The sequence below is a fragment of the Musa acuminata genome, chromosome BXJ3-4 (genome assembly GCF_036884655.1).
Source record: "Musa acuminata AAA Group cultivar baxijiao chromosome BXJ3-4, Cavendish_Baxijiao_AAA, whole genome shotgun sequence".
In the NCBI taxonomy this organism is placed as follows: domain Eukaryota; kingdom Viridiplantae; phylum Streptophyta; class Magnoliopsida; order Zingiberales; family Musaceae; genus Musa; species Musa acuminata.
In genome coordinates, this window is record NC_088352.1 from 7,414,970 (window position 1) to 7,432,748 (window position 17,779).

At 43.8% G+C, this 17,779-nt stretch overlaps 3 protein-coding genes across 3 annotated transcripts; 1 reads left to right on the top strand and 2 right to left on the bottom strand.

Moving 5' to 3' along the window:
- Window positions 1–2,179: 2,179 nt before the first annotated feature.
- Window positions 2,180–4,925, bottom strand: LOC103981051 (protein Iojap, chloroplastic). The gene is made up of 5 exons (XM_009397635.3): window positions 4,582–4,925; window positions 4,263–4,392; window positions 3,418–3,556; window positions 3,137–3,225; window positions 2,180–2,809 (listed from the first exon to the last, which is right to left on the bottom strand). Exons 1-5 carry the CDS (start codon window positions 4,762–4,764, stop codon window positions 2,688–2,690), a joined length of 663 nt encoding a protein of 220 aa, XP_009395910.2. The 5' UTR covers window positions 4,765–4,925; the 3' UTR covers window positions 2,180–2,687.
- A 480-nt stretch (window positions 4,926–5,405) lies between these two features.
- On the top strand, window positions 5,406–8,356 carry LOC103981052 (probable receptor-like protein kinase At4g39110). Its single transcript, XM_009397636.3, has one exon. It carries the CDS (start codon window positions 5,744–5,746, stop codon window positions 8,324–8,326), a length of 2,583 nt encoding a protein of 860 aa, XP_009395911.2. The 5' UTR covers window positions 5,406–5,743; the 3' UTR covers window positions 8,327–8,356.
- Window positions 8,357–8,837: 481 nt separating this feature from the next.
- Window positions 8,838–13,092, bottom strand: LOC135635442 (probable inactive receptor kinase At5g67200). The gene is made up of 2 exons (XM_065146504.1): window positions 11,537–13,092; window positions 8,838–9,738 (listed from the first exon to the last, which is right to left on the bottom strand). The coding sequence occupies exons 1-2, from the start codon at window positions 13,026–13,028 to the stop codon at window positions 9,182–9,184; spliced, it is 2,049 nt and encodes a 682-aa protein (XP_065002576.1). The 5' UTR covers window positions 13,029–13,092; the 3' UTR covers window positions 8,838–9,181.
- Between the last annotated feature and the right edge of the window lie 4,687 nt (window positions 13,093–17,779).

Below are 17,779 nucleotides of genomic sequence, written 5' to 3' on the forward strand. Positions count from 1 at the left end.
CATCAAATCCACTTCCTATGTGTAAAGTTGAAAGCGTATAGTGCCATAAAAGTAACCCAACCCTTCTCTTTCAAGCTTTTTTCCTTTGCGTTGGACTCCAAAATTCATATGATTCACGCAACTCAATGACATCCTTTTACGGTTCATTTCCTCCTTTAATTCCATCCGTTTCACAACTCATGAATATAAAATATTTGAAGATTCTGTGAAATCTGAAGCATTAGAAATACAAACAAATTGTAAAATTTTCTTACACTCTCTATTATAGAAAATATAGTCTTAAAATATTCCATCTCCTCCGTACATATTTTGTGTACTAACTAACCTCAATAGGTCGCTTTGTATAGCTTTCAAGTCTCAATATCATTTTTATTGGACAAGTAAAAGATTTATTCTTCTATCTAATTCCTTCTACTTTTTCATGTATCCTTTACTCATCTTCCACTCACCATCACTGTCTCCAAGGTTAGCTTTATTCTACACTTTCCCTATGTCATCTCCTCTTGCATTATTACATCAACTTGAGAAGGAGAATGCTCCTTCTCATGTTTAATGTATATTTTACAAAATTATACTTCGATCCTTGCCATTTATTTCCATTGGTCATCTTGACAAATAATTTTTAAAGATGATTTTTATGTTCAGTTAAATTATTCTTCATTTTCATATTAATATATTTTTAGTAACGCGTACACATAATATAACAAAAAATAGAGGTGTCGAATTATAAATGACCATAGGAAGAGGGTCGATTGTAATTATGTTAAGTGTAAGGACTGAAACGTAAAGACAAAGGAATAAAGAAAACTTCGAGGTTCGATATGTAAAACTTACCAAACCGCACCCATTTATGCCGAGGACTCGCCTTCGCCGTCTTCCTCACCCTTCTGCGAAGACGATGGAGGATGGAATGAGGACAAGGAGCTTCAGGGACGAGGACTACAGCAACAGGAGGGCGTTCCTGCGGAGCTACCCGCTTCAGTGGGGAGAAGAGAAGGAAGAAGAGGAAAGGGAGGATTACCAGAAGGAAGCAGCGGCGTCGCGGGAGCACCAGGCCTCTCTCAAGACCAGGCTTGCAGTTGTGCTGCAGTGGGGTGGGGCGACGCTCCTGCTCCTCAAGAGGTGGAAGAGGAAGATTGGGTGTTACTCTGTGACTTGCGGTCCTTTTGGGTTCAACAAGCCTTCCCACAAGCTGCTCCCGGTCTAGTGTTCTTCGCCCGCCATCTTCTCCTGTGTCGAAGACCAGATGTAGCTTCGTGAACACATGGAGCATGATCATGAATCTGTATGCTTGTTTTCAGATATTGTCTTTGAGGCTCCTTTTGTTGAACTTCGATTTTTCTGATGCTTCTCAAGAAATCAGTGCATGAGATGAAGACATGACAGAGTACTAATCTGTGCGTAATGGCTGGGATTGATGACTGAAGGGATGATGATGATGATGTCGATGTGCAGAGACTTGTTCTTCTGCGACGACCTTCTTCCACCTGATTTGCCGTGTAGTGTTGACTAGCATTGACTTCTGGATCAGTTCTCCAGTAATCTCTCCATGGCTATTCTATCAGACCTACATGAGACAGGGAACAAATTAAAATCTAGATAGAAAGAAAGCAAGGATCGTTAGTGAACTAAACTTACAGGAAAAAGAATTCTTGAAACCCATCAATTAGATTGAGAATGAGCATGTTCACCAATTAGATCGAGTTTGAAGATAAACCAAACATTCCAAAGTTACTTGGATGATCTCCAGCCGGGGGAGAAGGAAAATCCTGTGGAGGCAGGAACAAGTACCAGATCAGGAACAAAGGAGATTCCATTAACATTTAAACAAACAACATCATAAAGAAGCTGATGAAAATATGTCACTGAACATTTTGTTATTCGATTCAAGTCTGAACGATATGAGAAGACATATGATTGTTTTGTGGATGTCACCAGTATGGAGTTGGTAATGTTAGGTAGTCCTCCATGGTAACCTTTTTCTTATAAGAACAATAATATAGAGAGAAGAATAACTTCTCCTGTTTTTTTCTAGAAAATAATTATCAAAAAAAGGATACTGGAATTTTCAGGTTCAAATAGCTACCCAGTTTCAGGTACTACCTTTGTCATAAACAATAATGATCCGCACTTTAGTGCATAAAGGAGCAGGTTATTCACACAATCCACTTACCATACATGCAGAACAAAGTTTACGATATTAATTCTAGATCTCAGCAGCCAAATGGTTTGTTTAAACAGCTTGTCATGCCACAGAAACAAATCGATGCAGTACAACTGGATCAAGGTTGATCCCCTCCTGGATTTATCTCAGCCCCTATTGTTATAGAATTGAATGCTGAGAAATTTTCCATAGGCAGCATATGAAGTTTTCCAAAACACACAATTAACATTCCAGATTCATAAAGCTGCCTCCCTACACATCTGAGGGAATATCTTACTGAGATACATTTGATCTTGATGAATCATCCGACATAGGTAACATGGTTGCCAAAGATATGCTCCAGCAACCTCTGCAACCAAGAGACAACTTCCAGCGATCTATTTTAGTTCATCAAAAGTGTGACGTTATAAATCTCTCTTCTTGAAGGAGGCACAAGTGGCTGACAAGAAGATGTGATTTTTTCAGCGCAAGGGGTTTGCTTCCCTCCATAGATTACCAACCATTTCAAGTGATGCTGATTGTATTAGCTACGGAATGGGGATTGATTGTCAAAAGGCAGCTCAATAGGTGTAGCGTTGCCATAAAATTCTTCCAAGTTGTAATAAGCTCGCTGCTGCGGAAGAAATATATGAACTACCACATCACCTGCGTGTGTAGTGAGAAGATCTGTGAGTAAGAAAAGAACCATCTCTCGAAAAGAAAGGAAGAGAGAGAGAAGGATTCCGGTAGCTAACAGTGAAAAAAATCAATAGATGATAAAAAATAATCCACTCAACAATGTACGTGTCAATCAGTGTCTGCTTTCAAGTGCATTGCAAAACAAAGACATATATCAAGAACAGAGGTAAAAAGGCTTGGCAAGCAATTCAGAATTTACCAAAGCCAACTCAATTTGGTTGGTTAGTATGTACCCCCAACACATACCGGAAGTTAAAACACCTCAAATGGCATAAATCAGTGCAACAGACTTACCAAAGTCTAGTAAGGTCCATGAGTTGGGCTTGGTATCACCAGATGCAATTTTGTTAAATTGCTTTTCAGCTGTGTCTCGTATCTTTGACCTAGAATACAAGACACCAAGAAAAAGGCTTAGACAGCAAAATTTACCTTCTGCAGAGGAGCTACAGATTGGATAAGCAAGGCTAACTAAATTTACTTTAATTGTTAATATATATGCTTTGAAGAGCAAATTGTATAGTGCAAACACTCAGCTAAAACAGAAGTTGCAAGTATTCTAGGAGCAAAATAAGTACCCAATTGCGTCAATTTGTGGTCGAGAAAAGGCTGTGACGATGATAAAAAATCGAGTCCAGTAAACCAGAGGCTTCACAAAGAGAACACGGATATCAGCAGCTTTAACCTCATTTGCAACTTTGGCTAGTGTGACCGCAACTACAAAACACATTTACCTCATCAATGCCAATTCATCCACATATTTATTGTAAAAAACATGGCATTAAAAATTCTATGATTCGCTTCCACAATTTCTTTGTTGAATTCAGTTCAAGATAATATGTACCAAACAATAAAAAGGAATTACATATCCATCTGTCACTTCACAAAGAGTACAGTTTTGAAATGTCCTGGGCATGTATCTCAAAAAGCTTGTGGGCGTAATGTGAGAGTCCACGGCAATTGGATCACAATACTACATTGTGTGATGTCATTTCAGGATGATCTCATATCATGTGAAAGATATTATGAAATAATAATAATAATATTTTAGGCCTAACAGGTGGTTTCAAATAAGACACTTCAAAACATGTCCTCTTATACCTACCCACAAAAACAACATTTTGTGGTAACTATAGCAATGTTCTGCAGTAAGCCTCAATTTTACCACCACAATATTAATGCTTGTGATAGCTCTGGCCCAGACCTGCTCCCCCGCATCCTGTTATGCTATTACTAGGAAAACTTTGCTACCTTACTCATACATTCTCATGAGATGTGATAGTTTTAGCAATTATATGACTTCCTAGCAAGTAAAGTTCTTGTTTTTATCCCCTTCCAAATAATGATCCCCTGTTCTTGACATTGTGAGGAACACTGGGGACAATTTACGCAGCTTCTAAGCATAGTTATGGGGTGGGCTTACAAGACAAGCTCTCGGAATCATCATCTGCCTCTGCGGCAGGCCGCTTTTGGTCGCCGCTTTTGTATACCACCTTCCCGTACTTCTTGAACAAATCGTCGAACACGTCGCCCGCATCACCCGCACCCACTTCCTGCATGAGAACACGCAAACAGTCAATCATCAGAAGGCATATATACAGTGAACTAGCTCTCATTTTCTTTCTTTTCCTTCCAATAAAGTTCTTGGGACCATGCGTTCTCTCGTGAGATGGGGGAGAGAAGAGCAGCTCAGAGAGGGAATGGGGCGAGGGTGGAAACGGTAGGAGAAAGATGCGTCGTACATGGTCGGAAGGCCTCCGGCAGAGCGCGACATGGAGGGACGAGGGAGACCGGCGGTTGCAAGGGAGGCAACGAGCGGGTCGCCCCCCGCACCAACCCGTTGTCGTCGTTGTCGTCCTCATGAGATCGAGGGTGAGAGCGGGTTGGTGCCGCGGGCAGGAAGGAAGCGCTGCTAAGGCATGCATATTTCTCGGACTTGCGTAGTTTGTTTCGAATTGTCCGGTAGGATGGCGGAGGAGAGGAGAGGAGGAGGACGACGAGGAGACGGCGGCGGCGGCGGAAGCGGAGATTTCTTTAAGCTGACCTGAGCAGAAGGCGCACGGGACGGGGATAAAGCGTCCGCCTTTATCTCATCTTTATCACGATATATATATATATATATATATATATATTTCAGCCTTACTTTCCTCAAAATATCTGCAATTATGGCCTCATTTAAATAAATCAGAGTGTCTCAACATTTCTGCATAAACGTTTGCATTTATAAACATATTTTTAACACAATTATAAGGATATAAAAGTTAGATACGATAGTGATTTAATCCGACATAATTTATAAGGGTTAAATAAGTACATTATCATTAAATTAATATAAATATTTTGAAACACCTTTTTTTTAATTTATTAAGTTGATAAATCAACTTTCCTTTTGTTCTAAATAGATCTCCAACTCCATGCCAATCACAAAACAAAAGTAATATGTTTGGTGATCAGCTCGATCCATAAGTTCATCGTAGAGTACACAATTCTTTGAAGGTACTACCAGCATGCATCGGTTTCATGCCATCTTTTGCCAACAGAAAGAGGTGGAGGGGGAGGAGGTGGAGGAGGAGGAGGAAGAAGTTGAGAGGAGAGAAAGGTGCCGCCGGGTTCTTCTCTGCGGCTTGACCCGGTCTTCCGGCCACCACAAATAGCATGGAGGTCAAAAACCGGCCCAAGATTTGCAGCTGGCCATGCAACAAATGCAGAAGCCCTGATTTCTCGGTCCCATTACAATTACATCCGTATATCTTCCTCCTCTTCCTCCTCCTCCCTTTCCTCCACCTTCCCGAGCGCCCCCCTTCCGGGACCGGAAAGGCCGTGAGGGAGGAGACACTTCGACTCGCCAACCAATCCTTCACCTCCTCCATGGCGTAGTGGGAGATCGAACAAGAAGCGGCTGAGATGACCATGATCCCAATGAGCATGGATCGTCGGTTCGTCTTCCTCCTCCTCTTCATGGCCTTGGCGGCGTCGGCCTCCGCCCAACAACAGACGTCCGCCGTCTCCTTCACCCCCTCAGACAACTTCCTGATCGACTGCGGCGGAGCCTCCGCTATCACTATGCCCGACGGCCGCCTGTTCAAGACCGACGCCCAGTCGTCTCCTTTCCTGTCCGCCACCGACGATGTCCACGTCTCGGTCACCGCCGTGCCCGGCGTCCCTTCCCCGCTCTACCTGTCCGCCAGGATCTTCCACGACGACACCGCCTACAGCTTCACCCTCGCCCACCCCGGCTGGCACTGGATTCGCCTTCATTTCTTCCCCGTCAACAACACCGACTTCGACCTCACCGGCGCCGTCTTCTCTGTCTCCACCGATGACCTCGTCCTCCTCCACAGCTTCACCGTCAACGACCCCTCCAAGTGGGTGCTGAAGGAGTACCTCGTCAACGCCACCTCCCCGCACCTCACCATCCACTTCTCCCCTCTCCGCAAATCCGTCGCCTTCATCAACGGTATCGAGGTCGTCTCCGCCCCCGACGCGCTGATCCCTGACACGGCCTCCACTGTCTCGCCCGTCGGGGAGGCAGCCGGGCTCTCGCTGTACGCCTACCAGGTGGCTTACCGGGTCAATGTCGGCGGACCGGCCATCACCTCTGCCAACGACACGCTCGGGCGCGCTTGGGAGCAAGACGCGTCCTTCCTGAAGTCGCCGCCCACCGCCAAGAACGTGTCCGTGTCCCCTGGCATCATCAAGTATCCGGAGGGAACCTCACCCCTGATCGCGCCGAACTCGGTGTACGCCACCGCCGTCAAGATGGCCGACGCCGGCGTGGAGGACGCCAACTTCAACGTCACCTGGTCCTTCGACGTCGACTCCACGTTCGGCTACTTGGTTCGATTACACTTCTGCGACATCATCAGCAAGGAGCTCAACAGCCTCTACTTCAACGTGTACATCAACGGGATGATGGCCATATCAGGGCTCGACCTATCCACCGTCACCTCCGGCCTCGCCATGCCTTACTACAAAGACTTCGTGCTCAACGCCTCGGTGGCCACGGACCGAATCACCGTCCAGATCGGTCCCATGAAGGAGGACACCGGTACCATCGACGCGTTGCTCAACGGCGTGGAGATTCTTAAGATGAGCAGCTCGGTGGGGAGCTTGGACGGCGAGTTTGGAATCGATGGTTCGAGGGCCGACGGCGGTGGCAGCTCGAAGCGAGTTGTAGCCGCCGTCGGGTTCGCCATGATGTTTGGCGCCTTCGCCGGCCTCGGTGCGATGGTGGTGAAGTGGTCCAAGAGACCCCACGACTGGGAGAGAAGGAACAGCTTCTCTTCGTGGCTCCTCCCGGTGCACACAGGTAACTCCACCTTCATGACAAGCAAGGGGGGATCGGCCTACGGTTCGAACAGGAGCGGCCACACCTTCTCCTCGACAATGGGGTTCGGCCGGTACCTCTCCCTGTCCGAGCTGCAGGCAGCGACGAAGAACTTCGACGAGAAAGCTGTGATCGGCGTGGGAGGCTTCGGGAACGTGTACCTTGGCGAGCTGGAGGACGGGACGAAGGTGGCGGTCAAGCGAGGAAACCCGCAGTCGGAGCAGGGCATCAACGAGTTCCAGACGGAGATCCAGATGCTGTCCAAGCTCCGCCACCGCCACCTGGTGTCGCTGATCGGCTACTGCGACGAGAACTCGGAGATGATCCTGGTGTACGAGTACATGGCGAACGGGCCTTTCCGGGATCACATCTACGGCAACGACCTCCCTCCTCTGTCGTGGAAGCAGAGGCTAGAGATCTGCATCGGGGCCGCGCGCGGGCTGCACTACCTCCACACCGGCACCGCGCAGGGGATCATCCACCGCGACGTCAAGACCACCAACATCCTCCTCGACGAGAACTTCGTGGCCAAGGTGTCGGACTTCGGCCTCTCCAAGGACGCGCCAGGGATGAACCAGACGCACGTCAGCACCGCCGTGAAGGGCAGCTTCGGCTACCTCGACCCCGAGTACTTCAGGTGCCAGCAGCTGACGGATAAGTCGGACGTGTACTCCTTCGGGGTGGTGCTGCTCGAGACCCTCTGCGCGCGGCCGGCCCTCAACCCGGCGCTGCCGCGGGAGCAAGTTAACCTGGCGGAATGGGCGCTGCAGTGGAAGCGGAAAGGCCTGATCGAGAAGATCATCGACCCTAACATCGCCGGCACCATCAACAAGGACTCCCTTAGCAAGTTCGTGGAGGCCGCGGAGAAGTGCTTGGCGGAGTACGGGGTGGACAGGCTGTCCATGGGCGACGTGCTGTGGAACCTCGAGTACGCTCTCCAGCTGCAGGAGGCCAATCCTCCCGACCCTCCGCCGAAGGCAACCGAGTCGGAGGGGAAGAGCGGCAGCAGTGCGGCCGCAGAAACTTCGCAGAAGGAGCACGACGGGGCTCATCCGGTGGAGGAGGCAACCACTCCGGTCGTCAACCGATCTCTGGACAACTCGAGCACGGATATGGCTGACGAGCTGCTTGCGCAGTTCGCGGGGATGAAAGGAAGGTGAGCGACGGTTAACGACTATATGTGCCCCTGTGGGCTGATATGATTGCTTGGATTTGATCATTGTTCCGATATATATACCGATGAAGATTTTGATTGGGTTACTAATACTCATAAAAACAAACGAATTAAACAAATATTATTTGAAGTGCAATAAAAATTAAAAAAAAGATAATAATAGATTATCATAAAATTTAAAAATTGAATCATATCTTTACTATGGACTAATTATAAATTATCTTCTATAATTAGATATCTTTAATATTTACTTCAATAAAATTAATTTTTTAATCTTATATAAAGATCAATATTTTACTTTCATAAATAAAAAATTTTGATATAATTTTTACAAATATAAAAAATCAAAATACTAAAAATAACTAATTATAATAGATAATATATAATTAATCCTTTACTATTTATCTTTAATAAAATTAAAAATAAAAATAATCCAACCTCGAAAGTTTAAGAGATTATATATGATTTGAGACTTCCACAGTATTATTTTACCAAGCTAACAATAATTATAATCTCTTTTGCACCCTCTGAAGAGTCCCAATCTGATCTTTATTTAACCTGACTGTAGCTAATACCTTTTACACCACTGGTTTGGCTGATACTGCTGATATGGTACAAGAGAAATGGACTTCTGAGCAGTATCTCCAAGGAACCCTGCCACCGGACTTGGGGCTCTTCTCCTGAGAACCACAGAAGAGAGACTTCAAGCAAACAGCCATAACACTACTAAATGATCTTTAGCACATCCTCTGACATGTATGGTTTGACGGTACATCTATCCCTATGATAGAAAAAAGATTCCATGAACAAAGACCACAAGATATGGGCATCTGTTCTGGATCTAGGAAAGTGATGCTGAATCACTATCGTTGTCGTCGCCTGTGTCGGCCTCCTTCACTTCCTGAATCATTTTCAGTACCTGCCATGTGGTTGGCCGACTATCTGGGGAAAGCTGAACACAGGCTGCGGCGATGTCGATGATCATCATCAGGCGTTCATCATCAGCTCCATCTTCTCTTGTTGATCGAACCCAGGCAGGCAGATCGGTTGCCATTAGGAGTGGTTGTTGCAAAGGAGGTTTGCCGGTGAGGAGCTCCAGCAGTAACACACCAAATGCATAGATGTCTGATCTCGTGGTTAGCTGGTCATTAGATTTTCTGGTTTCGGGAGCTCGGTATCCTGAGCTGTCTTGGCTCTCCGATGGTTCCACAAGGAAGGAGAGACAGTTGTCGGCCAGGCAAGCCTCAAACTCGGAACCGAGAAGGATGTTGGACGATTTAATGTTGCCATGCACTAATCGAGAGGCTTGGTGGACGTATGCAAGGCCTTGTGCAACATCTTCCGCGATCTTTAGGCATGAGGTCCAGTGAAGGGGCTTTGGCCGTGTGGATCTTGAGCCTATAGCGAAACGTTAGGACAACAAAAACAAATAATTTAAGTGAAATGAGATCCAGCAGATACAAATCAACTGATGGCTAATTAATTCGTTAGGGAAATGAAAATGAATTGCAATAGTGATTTATGCAATTACTATTGTTATCAGCAACTCAAAATTTTTATTCATTGTCATTTAATAATAAGTTAACTAGCTTCACAATTGCTAACTCAAAATTGGGTGAATTAGCAATCTTCGTATTCATCTTTCCTTGCTATGCGCATGTACCAATATAGAAGATTTAGTAAAATATAACATCTTGATTTTGACTGAATGACATATTGTTAGCATAATACTGCAATGCAAGCATTTGTCAAGTGCATGATGCAGCAAGGAAATTAATGAATGATATAAGGCACAAACACACAAATAACTCTTATGGTCAATCGATGAAGCCATCGTGTCAAATGTAGTGCTTAAAGATGTGCATATAAGAAGCTACCAACACTTGATATGTATACCATGTGAACACATAGCCAATGCAACCTGTAGGAGTTGATGGGGGAGTTCACATGAGAAATATTCAATGACATACACCATCTCTCTGATTAAAAATCAAGTACGAAGATAGACTTTCTAGTTATTTATCATGTAATTTTCCTCTCCAATTAATCATGATAATTCAAGATAAACCTTTAGTTTCAAGATTCTATTTACCCAGTGATAGGTCACATAAATGTGTTGTGATCGCATATCTTCCACAATTCCTCTAATGTTCATATTTCCGAGTGACATACATAACCTACCAGACATGAATTTACAATAACAAATCTCAAGCAGGAAAAACAGCAGATCAAGTTTTATTTTCCTTACAAAACATTTGAAATGCTTCTTATTACGGGAAGAAGTTGTTGACGTTTTGGCAAGCCTCAGGAGCTCGACGTTTCCACCTCAGACAACCCTACCCATACGGGTCAAGACCACGTCGGGCTAATCAGGACGTCAACGACTTCTTCCCGTAACACTTCTAAAACTTGGCCTGTTTCATATAGTTTCTGTTTTGCTTTCTTTTCACATAAAGCATAGATAATAATACAAAAAGCACATTTGGTTACTCAATGATTCCTGTTTCTTCAATTCTGTTTCTTGCAAGTACCATTATCTGTGACAAGTTTCGCCACTATTTAAGAACCAATACAATATGAGCTGAGAGGTAATATATATACACACATGAGCTAAGACGTACCGCAGAATAAGAAGAATGACAACTGTTAGATTGTGCCCTTTTCTAATAGCTTAAGCTTTTGAGATTAGCAGCATTCAATCAAAAATGCTTATTATGGTGTTAGACCAAGCTGGAATCCTAGTTTATGTTTTCCTTCTTTTCACCTAAAGCATAGAAAACAATGCAAACGGCACACTTGATAACTTGATGATTCCTCTTTCCTCAATTCTGTTTCTTACAAGTACCATTATCCATGATAACTTTCGCTACTATTTAAGAACCAATTCAATATGAGCTGAGATGTGATACAGAACAAGAAGAATGACGAACTGTTAGACCATGCCCATTCCTAATATCTTAAGCTTCTGAGATTTGCAGTCTTCGATCAAAAATATTTGTTGTGGTATCAGAGCAAGTTGTAATCCTACATGGTTCGGTGTCGAATATACAGATTGGAAGCTTTCCCAACAGATTGGATCAGTTTCAGTTCAAAACAATTATCAAGAACAGCACTGATTTCGGAATTGTGACAGTGTGAAAGAATGATCAAAGGGCTGAATTCATGGAAAACCAAGGAAAAGAAGAAAAGTCCATACCATGAATAAGGGAGTGAAGGCTGCCATTGGGCTGGTAGTCGTAGACCAGCAGCCTCTCTTCCTTGGCCTGGAAATACGCCCGCAATGGCACCAGGTTCGGGTGCCGGAGCCTCCCCACCATGTCCATGTGCCGCTCGAACGCCTCCTTCCCCGTCGCCCCCAGCTTGGCCGCATCCAATCTCTTCACAGTCACTATCAGCCTCTCATCCAGCACCGCCTTGTACGTCGTCCCCACGCTCCCCCTGCCCAACATCTCCGCCGACGCCTTCATCAGCTGCTCCAAGCTGTAGACCTGCGCCTCCCCGGCGCAGAACACCAAGCACCCGCTCTTGGCCAGCTTCTTCACCTTCTCCTCCGACATAGCCAGCGTCGCTGCCGCTATGAGCTCGTTGTTCCCGCTCTCGATCTCCTGGTTGTAGCTCTCCACGTTCGGCTCCGGGGAGGCGTCCACGCCGCCGTTGTTGTTATTGTTGTTGTGCTTCACCGGGCTCAGGATCTCCCCCTGCTTCATCTTCCTTCGCCGCTTCTGCATCACCAGGGAGACACCGAAGATTCCGATCACGAGGAGCGAGCCGGCCAAGAACCCGATCGCGACGACGGCTCTTTTGTGCATCTTCTGCGATGGCGAAGCTGAGCCGGGGAGGAGTATCTCCTCGTGCTTCCCGCGCAGCGTATTCGCCGGCGGCGGGGCGATGCGTGAGCCATTGCCGCTGCCGTTGCTGCTGCTGCTGCCGCCGCCGCCGCCGCCTCCGCCTCCGCCACGGTGAAAGAAAAGGAAATGGGAGCCGCACTCCTTCCTGACGACCTCGCCGCACAGCCCTGGGTTGCCGGAGAACGCCGAGGCATCGAACGAGGACAATGTGGCCGTGACCGGGACTGCGCCGGAGAAGTTATTGTAGGAGACATTGAAGTTCTTAAGGGAGGACTGGTTGAAGGGCGGGATGGAGCCGCTGAAGCGATTGGACTCGAGGCGGATGACGTAGAGCCGGTCGAGCGCGGCGAGCGCCGGCGGGATCGGGCCGGAGAGGTGGTTGTTGGACAAATCGAGGGTGCGGAGGCGGTGCAGAGAGAGGACGGAGGCCGGGAAGGAGCCGCCGAAGCGGTTGCGGCCGAGGAAGAGGGCCTTGAGGTTGAGCAGCCGGGAGAGGTCGGGGACGGGCCCGGCGAGGGAGTTGGCCTTGAGGCTGAGGACGCGGAGCTGGTTGAGCCGGTCGAGGGTGCCGCTGGCGAAGGCGCCATGGAGACCGGCGGCCTCGAGGACGAGCCGCACGACCCTGCCGTCACCGGAGCACCCGACGCCGGGCCAACGGCAGTGGTCGTCGGAGGAGTCGTTGGCGGCGGGGAAGAAGGCCAGGCGGTTACTGGGGTCGGCCTTGGCCTTGAAGGCCAGGAGAGCAGCGGCGTCGGAGGCCACCCGGGCGGCTGACGCAGGAAGAGCAGCACACGAAACGAGCAGCGCAGCGGAGAGCAGAAGTAGGAACGGCTTCTGCATCGTGCAGGGAATGAATGCCGTCTTCCTTTCCCTTTCCTCCCCCAGCAAGCCTTCTTCTACTACTACTCCATCATTGCTTGTCACCGCCTCTTTATTCTGAGCTACAGTGAGCGTGCCAAACCAAGGCAGAACGGTCCAAGGATCAGCTGTCTCGATCGAAGACAGGGTCAACACCTTCTCCTCGCATTCACCACCATTACGGCCGGAAGAGAGAGAGACCCACCAAGGGAGAATCCTGCACCACGGCCGTGTCCATGCAGCTGATCCTGGTACCGTAGGTGGTGGGGAGCATAAAGGTCGAGCGGATGGGGAGCAGCTGCTCAGAAAAGCCCAGAGGGGAGCGTCACGTCGTCACGTGAAGACTGGGGAAAAAGTGCGAGGACCGAGGCGACATCGCAGTGAAGAAATTTGAACCGGTGCGTGTCACAGCAGCTGCACCGGCGGTAACCGAACGCCAGCCTCTCATTCAGCGAGCGGTGGAAGGGTTGGTGGCGCAATTTGTGTGGAGGCGGAGGCGGCGGCGGGGCAGTTGTGGTGGTGGTGCCGGCACTCAGAGTGGATGATGGATGGGCTGCCAAGATTTGAAACGGGAGAAAGGACGAAGAGTACATCTCTTGCGCAGTACGACGCTGTGCTCGGGCGGTGTTACCGCCTGCCTGCCGCGTGGGGGCGAGGCTCATCAATGGCTGCAGTAAATTAAAGGATGGAGACGTTGGGAGAAGGCTTTCAGGTGAACGGAGTTGGTTTCAAATCCAAATTAATGCGACCTTCTTCGATGGCATTTATTTATATGATCAGAGAGTATCTACACGCTTTTTTTTCTCTCAATTTATTAAAGAAACTAATTTTTAGAGCGAATTTTCGAAAAAAAAAACTCTTTTTTAGATTTTTTTTTTCTTCTCATTTTCAGAATTCTGTGACTTTTTTCCTAATACCTGAATTTTTTTTTTATGAATCGATTTATAAGATGAATCAATTCGATTATAATATTTTTTATATTATATTATAATATTTTAATAATATTAAAAATGGTGATGTTGTATTTTTTTATAAAATTTATAAAAATATTATGTTTATAATATTTTCACAGTGTTTTTTTCAACAAAAGTTTTTAGTAATATTAGAAAAATACTATAACACACTAAAAAACATTGTAACATAGTATTTTTATTTTGAGTAATATTAAGGAAATAAAAAATGTTATAACATAATATTTTTACTATGTGTTTAGTGTTTTTCTGATTTTACTAAAAATATATTATAAAAATATCATAATTGAACCGATTCATCCCATAATCGCCATCTACGTTTGGTTCAAATTCAAGGGTACAAGAGTATTTGATATGGTTTTGATGTGGTTCCAAAGTAGTTCCAATGTGGCTTCAAGATGAAAGCGTCGAATTTCCGAGATGCCACCTGCATTAAAATCGATATTAGAGAAAATTTTCTAACTTAATTCCTCCAACACTCAATTTAGTCATCAAGATCCTTTTTAAGTATAGTTGTATAGGTTTTTCTTGAAAAGGAAGCCTAACAATGTAGCGTCATGTTACAGACAAAGTTCTAAACATGATGTTTGATGTAATACTTATATATGTTCGTGTTTTTGGTTTGTTTATGTTTTGCATAGCATGTAGAGAGACGGTCGAATACTTAAAAACCTCATTTTAGTTAGGTTTGTTGGTCTTTTTAGGCTTGTAAATAAATGTTGTGTTATGTAGACACTTGTGAGAGATATTCGGTCTATAGTGGACTATTTTGACTCTTTATTGTCCAATCGTTTAGAATTTGTAAAGTCTGTTTGTAATTTTCATTGTCTATGAAGTATTTCTTGGAATGTTTGCTTATAGATTCCGAGTGAGGTGTTTTCTCTAACCTGTTTTCTATTTTGTAGATTCTAAGGGAACATTAGAGGTTTTGGGGAGGCTGACATTTACGGACGGACACGCAAGGGTGCCGCACGACTTAGGCAAAACCAGCTAAGTCCGTGACAGTCGGAGATTATCTTTTATATCCGGCCTTGAAGGGGATAATTTATAACTACTCTAACATCTTGACTCATCTTATATTTTTATCTATACGGATAGACAAATAAGGGTGATGATGACCTTTTATCTTCCACGATTGTTTTCACATAGTATTTTTGTATCAGATCGTTAATGTATTTTTTATTAATTTATATTAAAAAAAATAAAAAAAAATTGAATGTATTTCAGATAGTAAGTAAAAAAAAAGGAATATTGTTTGTAAATTTAAAAAACGTAGAGTTTCTCTCGAGAAAAAAAAAAGAAAAGAATTTGCCCGATATTATATTTTACAAAAGCGCAATCTCGACTCAAATATTTCGAACCCGATGACGACTAATCGAGAATCTAATATGGCTTGCATCGCTCGTGCAAACCCCATTGCAACGGAGCACATGAAGTAGGGCACGGCACAGCGACGGTGCAACAGCGAAGCACAGCCGCCACAAGCATCGTCGTTTTCTGCGTCCTGCATCCGTGGAGTTTTAATTCCTTTCGGCTTGGAGACGAAGGTGTTCGCTGTAAAGCCATTGAAGAAGGACAAGTTTGGCTGTAAAGCCATGGCAAGGAGGAAAGCATCACGTGAGACATGAACTCACTTATTATGTTTGAGGAGACATCCCAATGATTAGCGTATAACATGTCATGACTTGTCGGAGGTATCAATTATCACGTTGATTTATAATTTATAATACTTATTTAGCATCTTATTTATTTTTATATCGAAAGTGGTCAAAAATCTAAATAGAAATCATATTCAAATTCTTTATTCATGATGGATATCTAAAAAATATGATCCATATGATCATCCTTTTATATTCAAATAACATAATAGAAAATTGGCAAGGTGAAGAAATACTTAAAAGAATTAAAGAAAAAATTCATGCAATCGTTTTTTATGTTGTCAAGAATTTGATGGTTAAATAAGATTCCATGCAATCGTCTAAGTTGGTTATTCCTTTTTATCTCACTCTCTTGATGGCGAACTCTTTAGGTCGAATGATCATACAAACTTGTGCCAAAGGCTACTCGATAAAATATTTTTGATGCTTAAGTTATAAAGAGATCAAATAAATAAGTGTCGTTCAAATAAAAAGAATCCATATGTGAGTGTAATACTTAAAAAGACCCAACATTATGGTTTTACCTAGTAATCAATTCTATTGTATTCCATGGCAAATGTGTTAGACCATAAAATTTAGTAATAATTAAGTAATGTTTATTACTTAGCACATAGGATGCATGGGACATATAGATGCTTAGAAGCATCTGACCTTGTTAAATTGAATTGTATACGTAGAAAATGTCACTGTGTCAAAATACTAACTTGAACCCATACTCAGAGAATCTCAAAAGCAATAGATACTCAAAAGAGTTAGGGTGTCTAAGGAGTATATGATATAATAGATACATAAGGGTTTTGAAACTTAAATTGTCCGCATAAAGAGTATCAGATGTAGAATACGTGAGAAGATATCAAGGGCATAATAACTTAAATTGACCATAATAGGAAGTCTAAGATATAAGAGACACTCAAAGATGTAAATGATAGTTGATTTTAACTCCTTATATAAGGAGTCTCAAACTTATAAGAGACATAATAATATTGGGGCATGTTGACTTAAGCTATCCGTATAGGAGAATAGGGGAAGCATGAGGATGTTAGGGCATGTCGACTTGAGCTACTTACACATAAGTTGAACTATCTACATAGAGAGAGTTGAACATCAATTACATGATTACGTCTAGTATGATAATTTGAATTACTTGTATATACAATAGGAAACACACAAGGATGTCAAGACATCTCGCTTATACTACCCGTGTAGAACATGTTGAATATAAATAGATATACGAGGGCACCAGAGTATGTTAACTTAAACTATTAGTTTATGAAGTATTGAATGCAAATAACCGACAAATGCGTCAAAACATGATGACTTCAACCCTACCCCTAAGGGAGAGTTTGAGGAAGAATATGCTTGAGGATGTATGTATGAGGGCAACAATTAGTGTTAAATTGAAATGCCTAAATAGAGAGCCGTATAGATCGAAAATGCACGAGGTTGTTGGGGGCATGATATGCTTTGAACTATCTACGTAAAATATGTTGGATGTAAGAGATGCCTGAGTACTTTTCTAACTTGAATTGCTCACATAAGAAATGTCGAAAGCAAGAAACACATACGAGTATCAGAGCATGTTAATTTGAATTGCCCAGTATCAACAATAAGAGACATATGATAGCGCAAAGGAACGTCAACTTAAGTTATACATATACAAAATATCATCAAACATAAGAGACTCTCAAGGGATTCGAGACATAATACTCGCATTATCAAATGTACCCAAAGTGTCACTTAAAAAAAAAAAAATCAAAGGAATCAACTTATATGTGATAAATCAATCCATTAAAAAAAAAAAAAGCATCACTTAATTTTTTTGATATAGGAAACAATTATCAAGATCCCAAAACAAATAATATGACTCATGATGAATAAACCCTAAATCCGGGTAAATAATATGATTATTATTTTTAGTGTAAAGTTGATAGTTTGACTTTTTGTTGACCAAGTTTGATCCACGCAAAGAACTTTGGTTTGCCCAACGTTTTAATCGCAAGACACCCTTCTTGCATAACCATATCTATGTTCACCTAACTTCTTATAATTAGAGAATATATTTTGTATAATTTTTTTTTAAAAAAAATATTTTCTTTTTAGATTC

Coding starts and splice junctions, on each gene's coding strand:
- LOC103981051 (XM_009397635.3), bottom strand. CDS start 4,764: ATGCATGCCTTAGCAGCGCTTCCTTCCTGCCCGCGGCACCAACCCGCT. Junction 3,557..4,262: donor TGATTCCGAGAGCTTGTCTT/GTAAGCCCACCC, acceptor TGTGTTTTGTAG/TTGCGGTCACACTAGCCAAA. Junction 3,226..3,417: donor CCACAAATTGACGCAATTGG/GTACTTATTTTG, acceptor CTTGTATTCTAG/GTCAAAGATACGAGACACAG.
- LOC103981052 (XM_009397636.3), top strand. CDS start 5,744: ATGACCATGATCCCAATGAGCATGGATCGTCGGTTCGTCTTCCTCCTC.
- LOC135635442 (XM_065146504.1), bottom strand. CDS start 13,028: ATGCAGAAGCCGTTCCTACTTCTGCTCTCCGCTGCGCTGCTCGTTTCG. Junction 9,739..11,536: donor CCTTCACTCCCTTATTCATG/GTATGGACTTTT, acceptor GTTTCGCTATAG/GCTCAAGATCCACACGGCCA.